At 40.6% G+C, this 22,220-nt stretch overlaps 1 protein-coding gene across 4 annotated transcripts in view; it reads left to right on the top strand.

The window, feature by feature from the left end:
• ITSN1 (intersectin 1) overlaps window positions 1–22,220 on the top strand; it is a 219,550-nt gene that overhangs the window by 134,063 nt on the left and 63,267 nt on the right. For all 4 annotated transcript variants that reach the window (XM_061193965.1, XM_061193962.1, XM_061193964.1 and 1 more), the window contains 6 exons: window positions 1,749–1,978; window positions 3,816–3,937; window positions 13,153–13,400; window positions 16,218–16,377; window positions 19,948–20,153; window positions 20,933–21,015. In XM_061193965.1, the coding sequence (XP_061049948.1) occupies window positions 1,749–1,978; window positions 3,816–3,937; window positions 13,153–13,400; window positions 16,218–16,377; window positions 19,948–20,153; window positions 20,933–21,015 (1,049 nt within the window). The remainder of the gene's footprint in view (window positions 1–1,748; window positions 1,979–3,815; window positions 3,938–13,152; window positions 13,401–16,217; window positions 16,378–19,947; window positions 20,154–20,932; window positions 21,016–22,220) is intronic.

Below are 22,220 nucleotides of genomic sequence, written 5' to 3'. Positions count from 1 at the left end.
TTCAAACCAATTTAGAGGACTATTTTATGGTTCTCTTGGTGGAAGGAGGTAGGTCTAGGATTTTGTCCCAGGGATTAATTCCTTGGATATGTTGATTAACTCCATCACTTTCTTATCTTCAAAGTTTATTATTCACAATACACTGCACCGAAGTTCCACATTCCTACAGAGTAGAAATACACATACAGTGTCATAATATAAAAGTTTAAATTTTCTGCTTACAATTGTATGATAAATAGCACCCAAAATTTAACTTCAGGAATTACGTGGTTATATGCTCTTATAAATGGTGGCCTTTATTGGTGGAATATGTTAAGCAAATTTTATTTGTTGTTATGAATAACAATTAACATTCCTACCCCTCCAAAAAATGTCTTTTGTGCTTTCTTAAAAGATGTTTTGAAAATTGTAAGTGAAATGCTTGATTTAAATTGAAAAGAATTCTACTGCACTGAAGCTTCACGTTTCTACAGAGTAGAAATAAATATAATATTTTTTAAATGGAGAATAAAAGTTTTATTTGTTTATATCATGTTCCCTTGGCAGTTTCCTCATTCCAGGAGATGACCTTTGTGCGTTGGCCATGTCACAGGCTAGTGATTCATGCTGTAGACTTTAGAACCAGGCTGCCTGAAGTGGTCCCCAAGCTGGTGTGGCTGTGTGACCTTGGACAAGTGATTCACTCCCTCTGCCTCATTTTCATCTGTAAAATTTGGATGATAATGATAGGACCTACCTACCTAGTGTGAGGGTTAAAGTAGTTAACAAATGTGGAGGACTAGTTATTATTAACATGGTATCATTTATTATTGCACATTAGTTTCTTTATTTGGTTGCACCGGGTCTTAGTTGCAGCACATGGGCTCCTTAGTTGCAGCAGGTGGGCTCCTTAGCTGTGGCATGCAAACTCTTAGTTGCGGCATGCCTGTGGGATCTAGTTCCCTGCCCAGGGGTCAAACCCAGGCCCCTGCATTGGGAGTGCAGAGTCTTACCCACTGTGCCACCAGGGAAGTCCCACGTTAGTTTCATTTAAAGTGTGATCATTTAAAGTGTTTTCTGATTTTCTAAAATGTTATGAAAAGAGGGAAAAATCATCCCCAATCTTTTCCTATGGATTTCAGGTTGAGGCCATCATATTTTTCAAGGCCTATATTTAATTGCACTTTATCTCTTTGTGTCAGCTAGTTTGAAAAACAAAGTAGTCGAATTCAGTAAAATATATAGAAACTGTTGCTTAGTAAGGGATGGTTACTACCTCAAGGGTTCAAAATAACCTGTTGGTTTCCGCTTCAGTTCTGGGGAGCTACTTGTGTGCGTGTACATACGGTGTGTCCCCTCAGTGATCTAATTGTTCATGGACTTCTTTAAGCAATATTTCATTTGCAGTGCTGGGTATACTTTCTCTTCATGGAAGTTATGTTCCTGTGTTTTATGGCTTTTATTTTTCTTTGCAATTATATGCCAGTTTTAAAATCGAGAAGTATTTTTGTGATTTTTCTAATCCTTTTATAAGCTAGCTACATCAGGAATTTTCTTTCTGTGTTTTTCTCAATCATGTGATTTCATCTCACTCAGAAAGGGAGCCCTGAGAGCCTCTGTTTCATTGATTCAGATCCCTCCATCTGAAGAACAATATCCCTTGGTGTTCAGCATCCCATTGACTAGACGGAGCTCTTTGTGCAAAGGGGCCACACAGCAGTGTTAACTTGGAGTTGCTTCCCTGCTGTAATCAGGCATTTTGTTGACAGACGAGCTCAGGAACGGGGCCAGCAGTGGCTGGAGCACGTGCAACAAGAAGATGAGCATCAGCGGCCAAGAAAACCCCACGAGGAGGAAAAACTCAAAAGGGAAGAGAGTGTCAGAAAGAAGGACAGTGAGGAAAAGGGCAAACAGGAAATGCAAGACAAGCTGAGTCGGCTTTTCCTTCAACAACAAGAGCCAGCTAAGCCAGCTGTCCAAGCACCCTGGTCCACCGCAGGTATGAGAGGCCAAAATTATTCGAGCAAATAAGTCCTTTTCTACACCTGAAACTAACACAACATCGTAAATCAACTATACCCCAATATAAAATAAAAATTAAAAAAAAAAAAAAGTCCTGTTCTCCCAGATCCTCTTGGGAAATATTCATGTCTAATCAGGCTCTATCTCGGCTGTGTTCATCACGATGAGAACATCAGTGTCTTTTTTTGGACAGTGCAGCTGTTCATCTTCTAGCATCATCAGATGTCTGTTTAGTTCTCCCCGCACCGTGCCAACCTTTGGCATCCAGAAGTCTTTTGCAGACGACAGTGGCATGAAGTTTCATTGGCAAGCCCCATTCATACACCTGTATTCCAAATGGAGGTCATAACCCTTCCTGCTTCTCTGGTTTGTTATTTTCTCTGGGAATTTCAGAGCTGTCTCAGCAGCAGGAAGTGGCGCTTCTTCCCCTTGCCTATAGTGACGTGACATTCACTGTCCTTAGTCTGCACTGCGTACAGCTGTGTTCTTACCTTTTGAAACTTTTTATTTTTGCCCTTTGAACATAAGTTAACGTCTTTATAAATAACGATAAATGAAAGACTTTGAAATAGCTAGAAAACGTTATCCCTTTTATCAGATGCAAAGTAGAATGTATTTTTTTGAACTCTCTTGTGGCTGTACGATATTGTAAAGCTTAGGAGATAACACTCAGCTGAGGAAAGTGATGGCCTTTTCCTTTGTTTGGCAAATGACAAATGTTTGTTTCCTGTTTGCACAGCGGGCAGGGATGGGAGTGAGGGTTCAGAGTTGACCGACACCCTCCCTGCCTCAAGATGCATGCAGTCCAGGGAGAAAGACTGGCAAGCCATCAGATCCACACAGGAGCCTGTGCCATACGAGGACAAAATATATGTTTTAATCTTTTTTTTTGATCTGAAAATTATTTCACCATGACTTGATATTAAGTTCCTTATGCGTCCTCTTGGTATAAAATGAGGATTTTTTTTCTCCTTTGGTCAGTGGGAAATTATGCACATCATTCAGTTCAAGATGACACAAAGATAGTACTGTCACGGCTTTTCAGAGAAAATAGGTGTGTATCAAAATACTTGCAGCTCTTGGGTAAAACGGTTCAGAGGGCTGTGAGTAGTTATTAATCAGGGTCCACAATATCCTCTGCTCATGTGCATTTTAAAAAATTTTACTTCATTGAAAAGCTACATTATTTTCATCTAGGGTCTGTCCTTGGTTCATTTTTTTCTCTAGGACTTGTAATTCACCAGGAATTACGATTGAATGATCAATGAGAACGGTTCTTGGTGAAATCAGCACTTATGTTTTACATGACCACATTGAGGGCCTAAAACATCAACCTTTCCATGTCTCTTAATATGGAAAGTTAAAGTTGTGCTTCTTTGCCCCCTCCCCTATGAGTTGGCTGTTTCAAATTTGCGTCACATTCGAACCACTGCATCGTGCTAGACACCCTGCATGGGGGAAAGAGGTCTGGATGCTTTATAGATGCGCACTGCTGACGCCTAAGCCAGGGAGCAGAGAACGGGGACTTCAGGCAGCCTCACTGCACTCGGCACTGGGATGACCTTGGTATAGCGTCCACTAATGACCTCTCTGATGGGTTCTAGTTGCTGACATCAGATTTGGCTCTCCTTTGGTTTCAGAACCAAACACATCCTCACTATGTGTTCCAGAAATTCCTTGAGTAGATGGAAATTGTTCAGATGTTAAGATAGGCAGCAGAGGAGATAGATGTCTGTAATTTGGCTTGTGTCATGCATTTGTGTTCCGTGTAACATTTTATTTTTGTTACCTTCTCCTTCTTTCCTCGTAAACAGAAAAAGGCCCACTTAGCATTTCTGCACAGGAGAATGTAAAAGTGGTGTATTACCGAGCACTCTATCCCTTTGAGTCCAGAAGTCACGATGAAATCACGATCCAGCCAGGAGATATAGTCATGGTAAGAAAGACTCCAGCGAAAGCGTGGTTTCCATTGATGGTTAGCATCTGTCCTCTTTTTGTACTTTATTTCACAATTGTAAAATGGTTGGTGAGTGTGAAATCCAGTAATCCAGCATTTGAGTTTTTGAAGTATAGCCTCACTCTTCTTCCTTTTCTATTAGAATGAAAGTTGGCACTTAAAAACGTATCCCAGCATCACTTTAAAATAGAATTGTTAAAGAAAATGGGTTCTTAACATAGCCTTGCATAATTTTAAATCTGTAAAGCTCTGGTAATTTTAGAGTTTAGATTACTACTTAAATATTAAAAGTGGTCTTTCAGAAATAGTTTTAAATGCAAAATGCTTGATCATCATTTTCATAGTTGCCACTGATAATTTTTCTATCTTTGGGTCAAAGCATCTTTTTTTCCCTTTGTGTAAACTTTGAATTGTGTGAAGAGTAATGAATTAAATACAGTTAACCTGCTTTCCTGCTCTATAAATGAACAGATGAAAGAGTTTAGAACTTTGCTTGTTACAGCTTGTTTAAGTATAATAATAATAATCTTATGATTGTAACTAAAACTATAGTAACCAGTTTAAGAAAGAATAAAGCAATGTGGTTGACCTAAATTATTTCCTAAAAGAAAATAGTAGTTCCTCAATCCAGTTATTAACGTAAGTCTTAGAACTGGTTAAGCTTTGCATTACTGTTGGCTTTTTTTTTTTTCTTTTTAATATGGAAATGGTTCAGAATTTTTTTTAAGAACTATGAAAGTTAAGAATTGAGGCAAACACACTTCCCATACTAGGACCCATGTCTTTGAAGTATAAAAGGGTGTCATGCAGTCACTGTAATTACTCATGCATTCATCTTCCATTTATGCATCGTATCTGTATTTAGAGTATGTGATCTTTCATGGGCCAAAATATATAGAAAGAACAGTATGTTTGGTCCTCAAAGAACTCAGTCCCTTCTCCCCTTATTTTCTGATACCTTTTTCTCTAGTTCTTACGCGCTGGAAATAAGGGAGTCGTGCCCAATGCTCCAGAATTTTTCAAAGTCAACATCTCCTTAACAATAACGAAACCCTCTTCCAGTAATCTCTCTGCCTTCATTCAGCACAGAGTTTTGAATGCCTGGGCGCCAGCCTCACTCATTCTTTACAGAAAGAACTGCTGGTTTCTCTCAAGTGTGGACACACCACGCTGCACGTGAATGGTGACCCGGGCCGAGTGTTTCTCAGCTTCTTCCCTGTCTTCTGTTTCCTAATGGCCTGAGGCTGCTTTATTCCTCCTGCCTGGTCTTTGAAATATCTTGTGCCTTTTAAAGCAGATTAATTGGAAATTATCTAAATACCATGCAATAGCAGGAATCTAAACATTATGAAGGTACAATGCCATAGCAGAGAAGACCTCATTACAAAGTTGATTTTTATACTGCTTTAAAAAAAAAAAAAAAAAAAAGCCTAACATATTTGAAACTGGATTTTGTTGCAACACAAGGTGCAGAAAAGTAATGTTCTCTTCCTGAGATAAGGAAGTGTTACCAAATATTATGATAAGGAAATGTTACAGATGATCTGTATTTTAATGAGTATATATTGCTATTTTTTTGAAACATAGTCTTGTTACAATGGTACTGAGTCCTTTTCCTCAAATTGACTAGTTAAGCACCAGCCCCACTAGAAGAATAGAGTTGTAGATATACAATGAGAATGAAACATTTCATTAAACATGTATTTTGCCTTGCTTTCAAACCTTTGCTTTCCTGGTGGAGGTTAAAGGGGAATGGGTGAGTGCCTTGTGACTGTCAGGAAGTCTGCATCTTATTAAATGTTTTGTTCTCTTAAATCACTTTAATTCTGTGTAAGCACACATATCTTTGGGTGTTGTCGTGGCAGTAAAAAGATGTTTTGAGTTTGTGTAGTAAGTTGTGCTTAAAATAGAAAATGAAGAAAAAGGTGTAAATGTTTGTGTTACCAGGTTTCTGTTTGCTAGATTCCATGTAAGGACTAACTTGAAGTTTCCGTATTGGCAAATTATTAGGTCAAGTCTCTGTCTCAGATCATGGACAAAAATAAGTTCCAAGTAGGTTAAACTTAAAACTTAAACTTAAAAAATTCTTTTTTAAAAGGCTATTTTTTTTAAGGAGAATATTGGAATAGTTTTCTAAGAAATGCCTTTCTGAGTTAAAACTAGAAGCCATCAATGACAAAAATGGACAGATTTGACAATATTAAAAACTTAAATCCTGTAGATTGCAAAATACATAGGAGACAAAGGGTCACTATCCATATTACATAAAGACTCTGAAAAGTTAATATGAAAGAAACCCACAGCTTTAAAAAGTTGGCTGAGGATATAAAGAGACATATACAGATGAAGAAAAGTAAATGATTTTTAAAAAATACAAAAAAGATGCTTCTTTCTTTGGTGATCAGGAAAATGCAAATTTTAAAAATAAGATAGCATTTTTCATCTCTCCGGTGAGCAAGTTTGAGAGTTTGATAATATTAAGCTTTGTCAAGAGTGTAGGAAAGTGGATACAATATACATCGTCAGCATGGTTGTATGAATTGGCTAAGCCAATTTGGCAATACCTATTCAAATTTAAAACTCTCATTCCCCTTGACCTAGGAATTCTGTTACTCTCCCTCCTCTAGGCTGTTTTTAGCAAGTGCACAAATAAATGTGTCCATGGATGTTCACTGCAGCATTGTTGGTAAAAGCAAACAAGGAACAGCCCAGTATCCATCAGTAAGGGAATAGTTTAAATAAATTGTGATACAGCTAAACAATAAATATAATGAAGATGTTTTTTAAAATTACACAGATCTACATATACAAATAAACTCCAGTAAAAAAACAGAAACAATATGTAGAGCATAATTGCATTTGGTTAAATAAAAAGCTGTGTGTGTGTGTATGAATGTTTTTACGTGTATAGTTTACAGTCTCGCGGTATAGGCATCAAACTGTTAACAGTGGTTACCACTGGGCTGTTAGAGAGGTGTCTTTCATGCTTAATTCTATGTACTTCTGTATTCATGTTTACAAATGTATTAACATTTGTAATTTTTAATGAAACACTAAAGATAAATCCAACTTCAACAACTATTAACAGAGAATGTCTCCCCAGGCCTGGAATGGTGTTTATTTTATCTCAGACATCCCACATATGTTAACGAAGGGGCTGTGCTGTGAGGCATACTGTATTCTCTTGCTGAGGCGACAGCGGTGGTGTCTTCATTTTGTACCACAAGGTGCAGCAAGACACCTCAAATGGCATTCTCCTGTATTATGTTTGTGAGGCTAACAATCGGTACCCAACAAGTGGAAATGGACATGTAATAGTAGCAATTTTTTTATTTCATGAAGTTTGCAGTTGAGAAACACGATCGTGAAAAATACGCAATAGAACATTCCTAGCAATCTCTCTTGGTTGAATTAATCAGGAGTTCACCTACTTTTGTGGGCACAGTAATCATCGGCTTCTCAGGTTTCTCAAACTTCTTTGAAAAGTAGCTAACTATACCTGTTAGATTTTAGAAGTCTAGCAACGTTTTCTGTTTTAATGTAGGCAGTCTTGGAGGGGGCTTTAAAAAATATTTTGCTGTTAAAAAAACTTGATTATCAGCCCAATTTTCTCCAAAAATATTTTTTCATGATTAACAAAAATTAAAGTGGTATTTTATATATAGTCCCGTTCTAAATGTTGTTGATAATACAAAAAAATATAAGATAATTCTACCATTCATATGTTTAAAATCTCTTTAGAAAAATAGGGAGAAACACATGAAAAGGCCATTGTGTGATGAAGTTCCCAATGAATGCTCACTAACTGCTAGGAATGTAAAAGAGGAAAGAAATCAGAGTGAACTAAGGTGCTCAGGGAAGACTTCTGAATGGAAACATCTTAATTGAGTTTGACCTGGACAGCTAAGGCTTAGATACTTTGAAAATCTATGGCCTGTCTTCTGATCTGGAGGTCCCAATACCTGGAGGGTGAATAAGTCCAATTTGACATCCACAATGTATTGGAATAGCATAAAAGATTAGGGACTTCCCTGGCAGTCCAGAGGTTAAGACTCCACACTTCCAATGCAGTGGGCGCAGATTCGATCCCTGGTCGGGGAACTAAGATCCCACATGCCACGCGGCCAGAAAAAAAAAGAAATTGGAACACCTCTGCTCACTGCCATTTTGTTGAAGTTTATCTTAAGAAAACAGGCTGATCATCTACTCAGCTGGTTTTAAATGGTGCAGGGCTGAGTGCATCAATCCTGCTCAGGGACCTTAAAAAAAAACACAAAAAAACCCCACAACCAATCCAGGGCTCACCCCCAGAGACTGTGCGAACTTTTCATCCATATTTAGGATCCAAAATCTGGTCCAGGTGGTTCTATCAGGGAGTCAGTTTAGGGAACCACTGATATAACCTAATCTCTTTTCTGTCAGGACTAATCCCAAGTCATTCTGGAAAATATCCTCTTCTTAGAGATATCCAAAAAAGGAGACTTCTTTAGGGGCTGTCAGTCATCAACCAGTCAATTCATTCAGAAAGTTGTTTATCTTCTAATTTAGTGTTTTTTTTGTAACAATTTAAACTCATTCTTTTTTCCTTTTCTTTTCTTGATGGAGAATTGTTTTGGGGGTTTTTTTTGTTTTGTTTTTTTTCAATGTAGTCAGTACCTTTTATTTCCTGCCTTTCTTAGATTTCCATAATCTTAACATCTGAGCCATTGCTGTGTTGAGGGATCAGCACATACCTGATTCCAGGGGTGGACCAAATCCAGCCCATGCCTGTTTTGTAATAAAGTTTTACTGGAACACATTCAGGCGTGTTCATTTACATATCGCTTACAGCTGCTTTTGTGCTACAGCTGCAGAGTTGAGTCGCTGCGAAAGTTAAGGAAAATTTTGCCGACCTCTAGATTAGCGCTTTAGAAAACAGTTTTAATATCCTCATCCAGGAGTTTAGGGGGAAACCTTTTATTTCCAAACTAGCAAATGTACGAAACATGTGCTTCTCCCCACATTCTGCAGCACATCCCAGGCAGCTGCACCGGTGGGTCTAAGTTGGTACACAGTTTAAACCTGTTTGCTGTCCATGCCCTTTGTCCTGCTTGTGAGGGGAGAGGGAATTTCTGTTACCCTTCTTTGTGACAAGGTCAGAGGCTTTAAAAATCTTAGTGTCACCATGAAGATGGCAGTCATGAAGCATATAAACATTGAGAAAAGAAATATGATATTATTGGGTTTCAGCCACGTGTACTTGAACCTGATACTCTGTGTGCATTTGACTGTTGCATCAGTGCCCTACAGTATGCAGTGCATAATTATTAACAGTTCGTAGACTAGATCTGTAACATATTCCCAGACATTTAAGCAACATTTGGGGTTTGTGCTTCCCACGTTGATGTTTCATTAGAATGACCCCAAATGCTTTGAGGTGTTGCTGTGGGGCTGATTAAATGAAATTGTATTAAGACCAGTATTGTTGGGCTTCCCTGGTGGTGCAGTGGTGAAGAATCCGCCTGCCAATGCAGGGGACACGGGTTCGAGCCCTGACCCGGGAAGATCCCACATGCTGCGGAGCAACTAAACCCGTGCGCCACAACTACTGAGCCTGCGCTCTAGAGCCCGCGAGCCACAACTACCGAGCCTGCGTGCCACAACTACTGAAGCCTGCGCCGCCTAGAGCCCATGCTCCGCAACAAGAGAAGCCACCGCAATGAGAAGCCCGCGCACTGCAATGGAGAGTAGCCCCCGCTCGCCGCAACTAGAGAAAGCCCACGTGCAGCAACGAAGACCCAACGCAGCCAAAAATAAATATTAATTAATTAATTAATTTTTTAAAAAGACCAATATTGTTAATATCAAAATCCCCCTGACTTACAGCCACCGATACATGAATCTACCCTATGTGTGTATAAGTCCACATTATAGCCAGCCACATTACAAAGAAGTCTGTGGGCTTGACTTTGCTTATTCTATCCTAATTTTATGTCCCGTTTTTCCACAATGGGACTGGCATTTTGAGTAAAGCTTTTCAAATCCAGGAAGGAATGTTTCTCATTTTCATATGAGACCCCTTATACTTTTTCTAAGTGGTTAATTTAATTTAATGTTAGGACAGAATTTTTATTATAACCTCTGAACCTTAAAATTAAAATTTAATTACTCATTAAAATTAATGGATTCATATAAGAATAGATCAAACTAATTGAGATTATTGTTTATTCAAGTTGACTGATGGATTTCCTTGGTTAAAAGTGAAATACTGATTTCACTATTGCCCTCAAGGATGGCAGAAACTCTTATTTGCAGGGATAAGGAGCTGATGTGGCACCCTTTCCCCTTCCTGAGTGCCACTTTCAGTGGTAAAGCCTGCTTTCTGTAATATCAGGGGACAAGGCTGGGTGTGATTAACTAGGGTGTGAGCTAGACCTGCCCATAGGGTGGAACATTTCCTCAGGGCTTCAGATCCAATTCCAGATGTCAACCAAAAGTCTGGTTAACCAGGTAAGACCCATGTCTCAAGGGAATGACAGTGGGTCAAGGACATAATTAAGTAAAGCAGCTGGCATTCAAGGTGGTCCAACTAGCTTAGACCAGTAGGAGTTTGATAGGTCGTGATCAGGGATCACATTCCAGCCCCTACAGGAAGATAGGAAAGCCAACCCCGAGGGCCTAAGGTACTAGACAGGTTTCTAGAGCAGGGAGCTCCCCATAGAGAACCAGAAATCTCTGGTTACCTAAAGTAAACAGGGTCAAATAGAGGCCAGGCTTTCAGAACAGGGCAAAAGAGAACTGCAGTAGAGTCAGAGCTGGACAACAGGAGAGATGGCTTTAGAAAATCTGTTATTAAGCACGTCTCATATGCCAGACAGTGTTCTAGATACTTATCATTCCTTACAACAACTATTATAAAACAGGTACTGGTATTATCCTTCATTGTACAGATGAAGAAACCAAGGCACCAAGAGATTACACTTTGCCCAAAGTCAACCAGCTAATAATATAGAAGTGGTGTTAAAACTGAGGCAGTCTAATTGCAGAGCCCTACTGACACTTTGCAGTCTTTTTTTTTTTTTTTTTTTTTTTTTAATTTAGGCTGCGTTGGGTCTTCGTTACAGTGTGCGGGCTTCTGATTGTGGTGGCTTGTTGCAGAGCACGGGCTGTAGGTGCGCGGGCTCAGTAGTTGTGGCACGTGGGCTCAGTAGTTGTGGCTCACGGGCTCTAGAGCACAGGCTCAGCAGTTGTGGCGCAGGGGCTTAGTTGCTCCGCGGCATGTGAGATCTACCCGGATCTGGGCTCGAACCCGTGTCCCCTGCATTGGCAGGCGGATTCTTAACCACTGCACCACCAGGGAAGCCCCACTTTGCAGTCTTGAGGCAAAGCGATTGTGTCTGGCTCCAGCTCCTCACTCACTGCTGCCAGACCTCACCTTTGGTCCTGGGACGTGTGGAGGGGGCGGGAACTGGGCTCTTTAACCCGCTGAGAAGCTGGGGAGGCCCTGGCTCAGCCTGACCTAGAAACAGCTGTGTTTTCAGTGCAAAACAGCTATAAAGTTAAAATGCGTCATAATATCACCAATAAATATAAACAAGAGAGAAAAGGCATCTAGCCATTTGAGTTCAGCAGAAAATAAGATCCAAGTGGGGAAAAAATGTCACCTTAAATCCTCATCTGGAGAAACAGTTCGGGCTGCCCAGAAAAAGGAAAGAAAGAAGAAAACAATGCGGGGCAGCTGAATGAGAAGTGGCCCACGTGCTCACATTGATACAAGTGTTAGCACCGGAACTGTAAAGCCAAAAATAGAACCTTTGGAAGCAGTGTTGCTATCTCGGGGAACTCCTTTTTGGAGAATTCTCAGCTTTAAAAACTGCTTTTACCCATGACAATAGGGTTCCTAACGTAGAGAGAGCAGCAAGGAAGCTCTCCTATGGACTGAATATTTTATAAATAACATGCAGAATTAAGTAGGAAGTCCTGTATTCTACTTTCTCCACCGCTACCCCAGGCATTTTTTTTTAATTCAAATAAGCTAATAAACATTATACCATATTACTCTACACTGAATACAAACATGTTTGGTTCCATAGTTATTTGCTTTGGGGGTTTTGTGGGTTTTTTTAACTGAATATTTGAACGGGTTAGAAAACTGGTATTTTTGCCACTTTTTCCAAAATTATTGTTGAGACCCTACATACTCATTTCTGTGATTTCGAAAAAGCAACATTAAGGTCCAATGTACTACCTCCTTAGGCCGTATATTATGCAATAAAAATAGGATAAGGTCTCTGACAGAACCTTATTTGACTTATTGTAATGAAAATAATTTTCTACTAGTGAATGTAATTGTCCTCAAATTGATCTCCTGTTGCTCATAAAATAGTGAGGGTAACTTCTAAAGATAAGTAGAATCATTCTGGTGATTTTGACTAATCCTTTTGGTCAGAATTAAAATGCAAACATTAAAAACACAGTTGTAATAAATCTCCTCTGAAATTTTTTAACAGCAGAATCCTATATTCTCATGTGCATGTTTGCGAATATTAAAGTGAAATTTATACAAAAGAAAACTCTAGGACTTTAATAAAATTAATTGTTGCTGTAAATAATCATTTCCTTAATTTTCTCATCATGTATCTGTGGAGCTTTTAAGTGGCTAAACACAGCAGCCAGTTTTACTTGCTGTAGAAACCATCTAAGGCTCTATTTTTTAACTTCTTGTCCCTATGCTGAATAAGTACTGCTTAGTTTAGAGATTTTTTTTAGAGTGCTGAATTCATATTGATTGTACCCTTTGCTTTCAGTTTTAAATAATAAACCTAAGTCAAATTATTTTTAATAATTACATGACTTCCTGAGTGATGAAGTCTGTCACATCACTTTCTAATTCAAAGTAGCTCTAAAAATTTAAACTGTAGGCCTTATTAGGCTTCCTTATTGGTCTTAACGGCTATTATTAGGGGAAAAAGAAAAAGCTAAACAGGCACAAAAGACTAAGAACTTGAATTATAGCACCTACTGTTTCTTCAGAGTTAAAGTTTAGAGACCATTTTTCCAGACTCTTAGACTAAGAATAAAGTGAAGAAATGTCTGTGCCGTGTGTTAGTCTGACCGGGTCAGAGGCGGGGGCTTTGTTCTGGTAGAGTGTAGTGTTTGGTGTCTTTAGGGGTTGATTTAGTTCCACTGAATTAAACTTTATGACTTTCCTGCAGGTGGATGAAAGCCAAACTGGAGAACCGGGTTGGCTTGGAGGAGAATTAAAAGGAAAGACAGGATGGTTCCCTGCAAACTACGCAGAGAAAATCCCAGAAAACGAGGTTCCTGCCCCAGTCAAACCAGTGACTGATGCTGCCTCCACCCCTGCACCCAAACTGGCTGTACGTGAGACCCCTACTCCTTCCGCGGTGACCTCTGCAGAGCCCTCCGCGACCCCCAACAACTGGGCCGACTTCAGCTCCACGTATGTGTAGGATGCTATTTCTGATGATTTTTGAAATCCCAGCTTAGTGATCTTTTAAGTGTTGTTATAGTCTTGGGTTGTACCTCTGAGTAATTTTCATGGCCACTTTCTCTGGTCTTCCAGCAAATGGTGGATTGCATTCTCTGACCTGGATTTAATTATATCATTGCTCAACAATGATTTGCCCTGGGATAAAGTAAAGCCTATGACCCTTGTTTCGTTCAATAATCTGTCTGTATCTTACATTCTTGTGGAAGAAATGGAGAAATACAGTTTCCTAATAATGTGCTTGACACCCATGACAGCAAATATTTAGAGTCATTTCCTGCATGGAAATAGCACTTTTTTTTTTGCTGGACAGAAACAGAAATTGAATTTAGTCATGTGGTTTTGAATAAGATAGAAAGCTGTTTCCTGGGAAGCTTTTCTCTTTCATCAGTCCCTTACAAACGTACAGCAGAGCGAAGAGATGTGTACTCTTGGCCGCTGTTCGTGCTATGCCTTTGGTCATCAGGAAATGGCATTAAAAACTGTGTGTAAGCAGAGGTTTGAAAGGAGAGGTGAAGCCGCTGTCCACGCTTCCAGTTATAGGACTGGTCTAGGTGTGCAGTAGTCTAAAAATATTTTATACTGGCATTCAAGTAAAAGGGACGTAAGAAGTGTTTTTTTGTTGTTGTTTTGTTTTGTTTTTAAATTTATTTATTTATTCATTTATTGCTGTGTTGGGTCTTCGTTTCTGTGCGAGGGCTTTCTCCAGTTGCGGCAAGCGGGGGCCACTCTTCATCGCGGTGCGCGGGCCTCTCACTATCGCGGCCTCTCTAGTTGTGGAGCACAGGCTCCAGACGTGCAGGCTCAGTAGTTGTGGCTCACGGGCCTAATTGCTCCGCGGCATGTGGGATCTTCCCAGACCAGGGCTCGAACCCGTGTCCCCTGCATTGGCAGGCAGATTCTCAACCACTGCGCCACCAGGGAAGCCCCAGAAGTGTTTTAAATTTGTTTTCAAGTCTGATCATCTTTCAGAAGAAACAAATTGAAGGCAAGGAGTCAGGGCGTAATGCTGGAGAAAGATCAGGTGGAGGAAATAGAGGAGAGAGAGGTGAGTGATGACCAAGGGCAGGAGGAAGTGGAGGGAAGGATGTAAGGAATAGCAAGTTTTTCATACTTAACATTTTCACATAAATTGTTGAAAGTGCTAAAGAAGGCCCTCCCTATCTAATCTCTGCTAAAAAGTAGTCTTTTGTTAGCATGATTGAAACCAAGTTGAAATTCTCCTCTCGATTGTTTTTTTCTTAATTGAAGTATAGTTGATTTATAATATTGTGTTAGTTTCAGGTGTACAGCAAAGTGATTCAGTTATATTATCAGTAAGTCCCCTCATACGAACCTTCAAGTTGCGAACGTTCAAAGACACGAACGTGCATTCGCATGTCCGATCACGTAAGTCAGTTCACGCGTCTGGCGTACATTGTCACATGGTTGTTCTTTTGTGTACTTTACTGTACGGTACTGTATAGAGTACAGTAGTACAGTATCTTTATTTCAAGCCCAGGATGTTGGGAAGCAAGCGTAAAAGCAGCAGTAATGTAGCTGGTACTGTACTGTACTTTTCAAGGTATTATATTGTAAGATTAAAAATGTTTTCTTTATTTTTGTGTTTGCTTTTTATGTATTATTTGTGTGAAAAGTATTATAAACCTATTACAGTACAGTACTATATAGCCGATTATGTTAGTTGGGTACCTAGGCTAACTCTGTTGGACTCATGAACAGATTGGACTTTCGAATGCGCTCTCGGAACAGAACTCGTTCGTATGTAGGGGACTTACCGTATATATTTTTTCAGATTCTTTTCCATTATAGGTTATTACATGACATTAAATATAGTTCCCTGTGCTATACAGTAAATCCTTGTTGCTTATCTATTTTGTGTATAGTAGTTTGTATTCCCTGTCTTGATTTTGATTGAAAAGTTCTGACTTTGGAAACTAAAGCTTACACTAAAATAGAAGATAAGTGCTGTGTTTTCCAGGATTTTGTTCTGCTGTGGATCCAGTCAGTGTTACTCTCTTGCTCGATAAATGTGTGGTCTGCAGCTCTCCTGCTATAATTCCAGGCTTCTTATTTTCCAAACCCTGAATCAGGATGTGCCGTCTATCAAAGGAAATATTTTAATTTTCAAATTTGTTTATGTCTTATAAAGATTTTTAAAAAGTCAATTGAATTTAAATCTGCACTGACACAGATGTGTTTATTTAAAGTTATAAAATCGCAAAATTAAAACCATCCCCGATATCAGGACAACAGGTTGCTCTAAGGATACCACTGGTAGTTACCATGGTATCCAAGCACATGGCCTGGTGCTTGCTGTGTGATGATGGGACAGAGAGATGGTATAACTAAGCACCAGCTGCTGGGCTGGCATATTTTCATATGTGGTGCGAGACTTCTTCTTTGCTTATTTAGCATTGTCGTTACAAATGAAGATAATGATCATGTGAGGATGTTTCTCGGGCGCGTTCTCGTTACAAAGTATTTCTCTGTGTGGTATTTCATGTGACCCTCACAACTAACCAGAGTGGCACAATATTGTTCCCATTTTATCAACGAGGAAATCAAGCTTCAGAGAAACTACTAGAATTTGCCTGAGACCCATCGCTAGTGTGTGACGGTCAGACCCAAACCCAAGTCCAGTGCTCTTTCCCCCCTCCTTGTTCTTAAACAAGCCCTATGCACATCCTGGGTGTATGTTTATGGCGGGAGAAACGCCGGTGCCTCGGGAAGTCCTTGCCACTCACGGTGGCGTGCTTCGCCTTCCAGGTGGCCCACCAGCACGAATGAGAAACCAGAAACCGACAATTGGGATGCGTGGGCAGCCCAGCCCTCCCTCACCGTTCCAAGCGCCGGGCAGTTGAGACAGAGATCAGCCTTCACTCCAGCCACAGCCACGGGCTCCTCTCCATCTCCTGTTTTAGGCCAGGTAACAGCATCGATGGGAGCAGGAGGGCCTCGAGTGCCTGTGTGGGGCGGACAGATTCAGCCAGTGCTTGTTGTCAATGTCATTTAGGAGTAAGCCTCATTATATGCATCTGGGTCGGCTGGCAGGGCGGGATCCAGTTCACATTTTCCCAGTAGAGGGAATAGTGACAGTTCAGAGGATGGAGTTCAGACATTTGAACTCCATCTTGAACAGTGGGTTTAGGAAACGGAGAGGGCTGGCACGTCAGACGGAAAATACTGTGAGGGTATCACATCATTTTTAAACAGCTATACTCCAGTATAAAGTAAAAAGTTAAAAAGAAAATAATGTGAGGAGAGGCTTTAGGTAGGAGGTCAGAGAGTGTTTCGGGAAAGTCGTGGGTCAATCCATTTGGCTAGACCATTGAATATTTATCAAAAAAGATAGACCGATTACAGATTAATGGGAAGCTCTTAAATGCCTTGCTAAGAAAGTAATTTCTGAAAGGATAATAAATAAAGGAATTTATTCCTTTATTTATTTATTTAATAAATAAAGGAATGAAATTTCTATAAATAGTCAAACCAAACAGCGAAATTGCCCATCTGGCAGGCACTTGGGGGTCAGGGACAGTTTCTGCTCGGGGAACAACCAGAGTGAACACAGGCTCTGGGCAGATTCATGTGGAGGGTGGTGTGTGCAGGAAGATTCGAGTCGGGGGACATGGGGGCACTGACAACAGTTGAAGAGGATGGAGCCCCAATGCCTGTGGGAGCAAAAAGGAAAGGAAAGGTCTGGGGCTGAGAAAAAGATTTGACTTTACAGGGGAACAAGGAAGGCAGAAAGAGAAATTGATTTTTAGCGAGAAGAAGTTGGGTTTTAGACGTGTTAATTTTAAGGTGAGAGGGGGGACAGCCAGGTCATTCTGTCTGGCAGGAATTGGGACATAGATCAGATCTCAGGAAATGAGTGAGCTCTTCAAAGGAGAGAGAGTGCACGAAGATGGAAATTGCACAGAGCGTGTGTCTCCTCTGACCTGGAAGTAGGGCAGCTCCTGAGAGGAGCTGCCCCTTTTCTTTGCATCTGTCCCAGCTCAGCAGGCGGCACAAGTGTCATGCTCAGCCATGGTGACTCTGGTGGAGGAGGGCTCAGGACCAGGAAAATGAGGGGAAGTTGAAGGCTGTTTCCAGAAAGCGGGGGTGGTGGTGCTCATACTATTAAAGGCGGTGGTCTGGGCAAAGAGGCAAGTAGAACCTATCTGTGATCTGGGAAAGAGCAGGATAAACCAGATCGTAGAGGGATACAGAGGAAATGTTTGGTGGGAAAGTGGCAAGATCTGGTGAAAGGAAAGAGAAGGAGCAGAGGAGAAGGAGGACAGGACGCAGCCACGTGGCCCGTGGAGAAAGGGACTAAGAAGTTGAGCACCAGAGAATCTAAGTGGAAGCAGCATTAAAAGCACAGAAAAGAAGACAGGCTTCTTTTTCTTCTGGGAGAGGAAGGGTGAAGAGAGGTTGGAGAAAGAGGGGAGGGAGTTCAGGTTGCGCTCTGGGCAGCTTTTTCAGGAGGGGCCCCCGAGGGCCTGCGGAGCACGCGTGAAAGGAATTGAGTAAGGAAGGATGAAGCCTGACGTGGCTGTATTTAACCTGAATGTGTAACTGGTCATCACACATTATCTTGGCTTTCTCTAGCAATACTGCACAGTTTGGGACTAGAAATAATAATAGTAACATAAGCCACCCCTGTTAAGGTTATTACTCTCATAGCTGCTCTCAGGATAGATCCTGTTACACTTTCTTAACCACCTTTTGAAGAAAGTGTCTCTGTTTTAGAGATGTGGAAACTGAGGCCTGGAGAGATTAAACAGTTGTCCAAGGTCACACAATTAGTAAGTGACAGACTTGGAATTCAAACCCAGAGTCTGTGTTCTGCCTGATTCCACGCTGGTTATTCAGGCATCTCCACGTGGAAAGATGGACAGGGCAGGTGCAGCAAAGATTTCTCGGGGTGAGAGGTTATGAAATACTGGAGCCCAGGTGAAATGGCAGAGGCTAAACGGAAGTGATGGAGAGGATTAGGCAACACAGAAGCGCTGAGATCCACGGCTCCGGTGTGAGGCGCCCTGCAAGCGCGAGGTGGGGACACGGCGGGCAGAGACTCTGTGGTCCTGGGGGGGCGTTTGGAATCCAGAGACCCCTCCTCAGTTCTGAAGACTGGGCGGAGTGTACAGTCGAGATGGAAGGAAATAGGGATGTCATAGGTCTAAGAAGGCGAGAACCCACGGAGACCAACATGGAAGCCGAAACTCTTCGACCTGTCATAAATTCTCCACTTGTCAGATATAATCACAGTTAAATGTCATTATGAAAATATCTTCTACAGGCAAGTCCAAGTTGGTTCTGAATGAACTGTCATTGGGCATTATCCCTTGTTCTTGTCCATTTACGTATATAATCAAAAGTTGACGTTGTTGTATTTTTTAGTATTGTTTTAAGATACTGTAACTGTTTTATGTTACAGTCTTAAAAAAGATAATAAATGCCTCACCCTGCCTTTCCAGCCTCATCTCCTACTCCACCCCTCCATGAGACTAGGCCACACGCACCCCCAGATTGCGCTTCTCCTCCTGGACACTTTGCGGGACAGCATCTCGCGGCCGTGCCCTCCGCCTGGAGTGCCCTTCCTCCGAAGCCCTAGCTATCAAAATCCTTCTGGTCCTTCAAGGTCTAGCTCAAACGCTGCCTCTGTGAAACTCCCCCTGTTGCCCTCAGGCAGCATTAATCCCTCTTTTCTCTCTGTTCCCGCAGTGAATAGTTGGAACCCCTTCTTAGGGTATTTCATTCTGCCGGGTGGTAGGCATAGTTGTTTGTATCTCTTTCTTCCTCATTAATTATGAGTTCCTTGGTAATAATATCATACTGCCCATTTTTATAGTGCTTTCTGGTTAATAAAGTGTTTTAACCTAAATTATTTTGGGGAGGCAGAGATGGCATTTTATTCATCTTTGTATATGGTTTGCATATAGATGTATTCATAGTAAATGGGGATTACAGTGGATTTATGCTTGCCAAACCCCTGTTCCTCTAAAAAGGAACTGAAACAAGCCCAATCCAGTGCAAGGTGTATTTCCCAACGTCCACCTAAACTAAGATATCAGTTAATTACCTTTTGAGATTTCATAAGGTTTCTGCTCTGGTATTAATCCCCCACTAAACACCCAAATCCGATTGGAAATTGTCAGGAGTGGGAGTGCCCTGGGCAACTTGAGACTTAAAATAGAACCCAAACAGAAAAGGCACACAGCCAGGTGCAACAGAATGAACACGACCTCCTGGCTTGTTTAAATAGAGAATTCTAGATGGCCCGACCACGGCTTTGTGAATAGGCTAGCAGATTTTCACCTCCACTTTTGGAAATCAACAGTTACTGCGAACAATGGCGCATGTGGCACCAGTGCTGTGCCGAGGCAGGGTCCTCTGTGGCTGCGCACGTGTCTGCGTGTGCCCATCGCGGGGGAGGAGCCGGTGTTCACGTCACCTGAATGGATAACAAATCACAGAGTGATGAGAGGTCCTTTATGTTCTTCCACACAAGGGCGAAAAGGTGGAGGGGCTACAGGCACAAGCCCTGTATCCTTGGAGAGCCAAAAAAGACAACCATTTAAATTTTAACAAAAATGATGTCATCACCGTCCTGGAGCAGCAAGACATGTGGTGGTTTGGAGAAGTTCAAGGCCAGAAGGGTTGGTTCCCCAAGTCCTACGTGAAGCTCATTTCAGGGCCCATAAGGAAGTCTACGAGGTATGTTTGTATTTATCTGCTTCTATTGGATGAAAACCATGTCAGGCATGAAATTATTGTTTGCACTAGTTACGATTCATAGATAGGAGTTGCAGGATTATTTTGTCTTTAAACTGGAACTTTTAACTGCAAAAATTAGGGTACATGGCAACAGGGGAGAGCCTCTTACAGATAAATGGTCATTTTTTTTCCTTGCTCATAGAAGCCTGTATATCCTGTTTTTCATTGAATTATGCATGAGGGAATTCTACTCTGAGACCTGGAACATTCTTGTGGATTTGTTGGCGATTATGCCCCTCTTCATGCTTAGTATCCAGTACTGTTCCAGACGTACAGGACTACTTAGAGGCCCAAAGCATTTGGGAAAATTTATGGAAGAATGAATTATCTTTTTCATTAGGAAACTTATAGCATGGAACCTTGACATAAAGGTTGTTGTTTAATTGTTCTAACCATGTAGATGGTCAAAACAAATTATGAGCTTCAAGAAGAGATGAAGAGCAAAAATATTGAATGAGCATCTGTCAGTCATGCTTTGAAATAGACCAGTACATTAGCTGTGTATCCAGCAAAGCAAAGTGCTGACAAACAAGGATGTGAGCTTAGAATCAGGCCTCTGTGGCCCCTTGTGATGTGTTTTGACTTAGTTGAGTGCATCTATTTCAGCTGTAGATTATCAATGCTTTAAATGTTAAACAGTTTTTAAAAAGAAAAATCAGTGTCATTTGTACTGTTTTCTTTGAGGGTGAAAATTAAAATACTTTCCCCCCCTCTTCCAGCATGGATTCTGGTTCTTCAGAAAGTCCTGCTAGTCTAAAGAGAGTAGCTTCCCCAGCAGCCAAGCCGGCCGTGTCAGGAGAAGGTGAGAACCTGACTCAGATCATGTTCTTTAGAAGGTGGAGGGAATCGTGTAATACAGTGAATGTTGGAAACGAAGTTGGATTTCATGTTTAAATAGTTTACATTAATTTACTTCATTATATTAAACTCTAAGGTAAAATGAGGTTTAGCTCTTTACAAAGTCATAGTACTTTATGGAGACTTTCAAAATGCTATCAGATACATTGATCATAAAAACTGAATTTTCTAATTATGTTTGATTATGAGCCCTTTGACTCTTGAAAGAGGCCCATCAGAGTCACTAAGGACCAAGTTCTCTGAGCATCTCTACAGCTAATTTGTGGTAGCTGCTATTTTTCTGACTTTATACGATAAGTATTTTGGTTTAAAGCCATAACTATACAGTTCAGTAAAACTGTCACAGTAACGTCAGTGCCATTTGTACCCCAAATGAAACAGAAGTTTCATTTCTGTGTTCCATGTAAATAACCACACCAGATTATTTAGGCCTAAAAATTGTATTTTGAGTGTTTATTACACAAATAATTAATTGCTTTATTTCCTCTTCTTCATGACATAATCTTTTCGATTATATATGCCAATATATGGTATAGGTTTAAAAATGAACAAAACCTACATAATTCAGGCTCTAATGGTAAAAATCTCATGTCTTTTCTTCATTTGGTCCATGAGCGCTACCCAAGTTAGACAGGCTTTCCATGTTGAAGTATGAACAGTGTTTGTAGCTAACAGATGTCTACACGACTGTATAGTAGTTTTTCATGGGTTCCTTGAATAAATTCCACGAGGGTGGAATCTTTCGTTCAGTTTGTTTGCCATTATGAGACTTACATTCCTTAGAAACTTTGCCTTATGAAAAATAGATTTATTAAAGCAATTGTTTCAATGGAGATAGCAAGGGTTAAAATTTAATGGTATTTCAGATAGTAACAAAGTTACTTTTTCAAGAGGAATTTCAGAAGTAAAAAATTTTTTGTTTATAGGTATAGCTGTAAAACTTCATCATCACTGAACAAATCCAGTATTTTATTATATCCAGTTTTTGCCATTACCGCCAAAACAATCATTAGGATAGTTCTCTTCATACATTCTTGTCATCTTAATGACTTTTTTATCCACTGTTAGGAGAACAGGCAAAAAGGTCTTTTAAACACAGTACATGTAGTCAGTATTATGTCAGGCAAATTATGTGTGCCTCCCGTCCCC

Source organism: Eubalaena glacialis, chromosome 6, assembly GCF_028564815.1.
Source record: "Eubalaena glacialis isolate mEubGla1 chromosome 6, mEubGla1.1.hap2.+ XY, whole genome shotgun sequence".
Lineage (NCBI taxonomy): Eukaryota > Metazoa > Chordata > Mammalia > Artiodactyla > Balaenidae > Eubalaena > Eubalaena glacialis.
The sequence above is the reverse complement of the archived record's forward strand: the minus strand, read 5'-3'. Positions and strand labels throughout refer to the sequence as shown.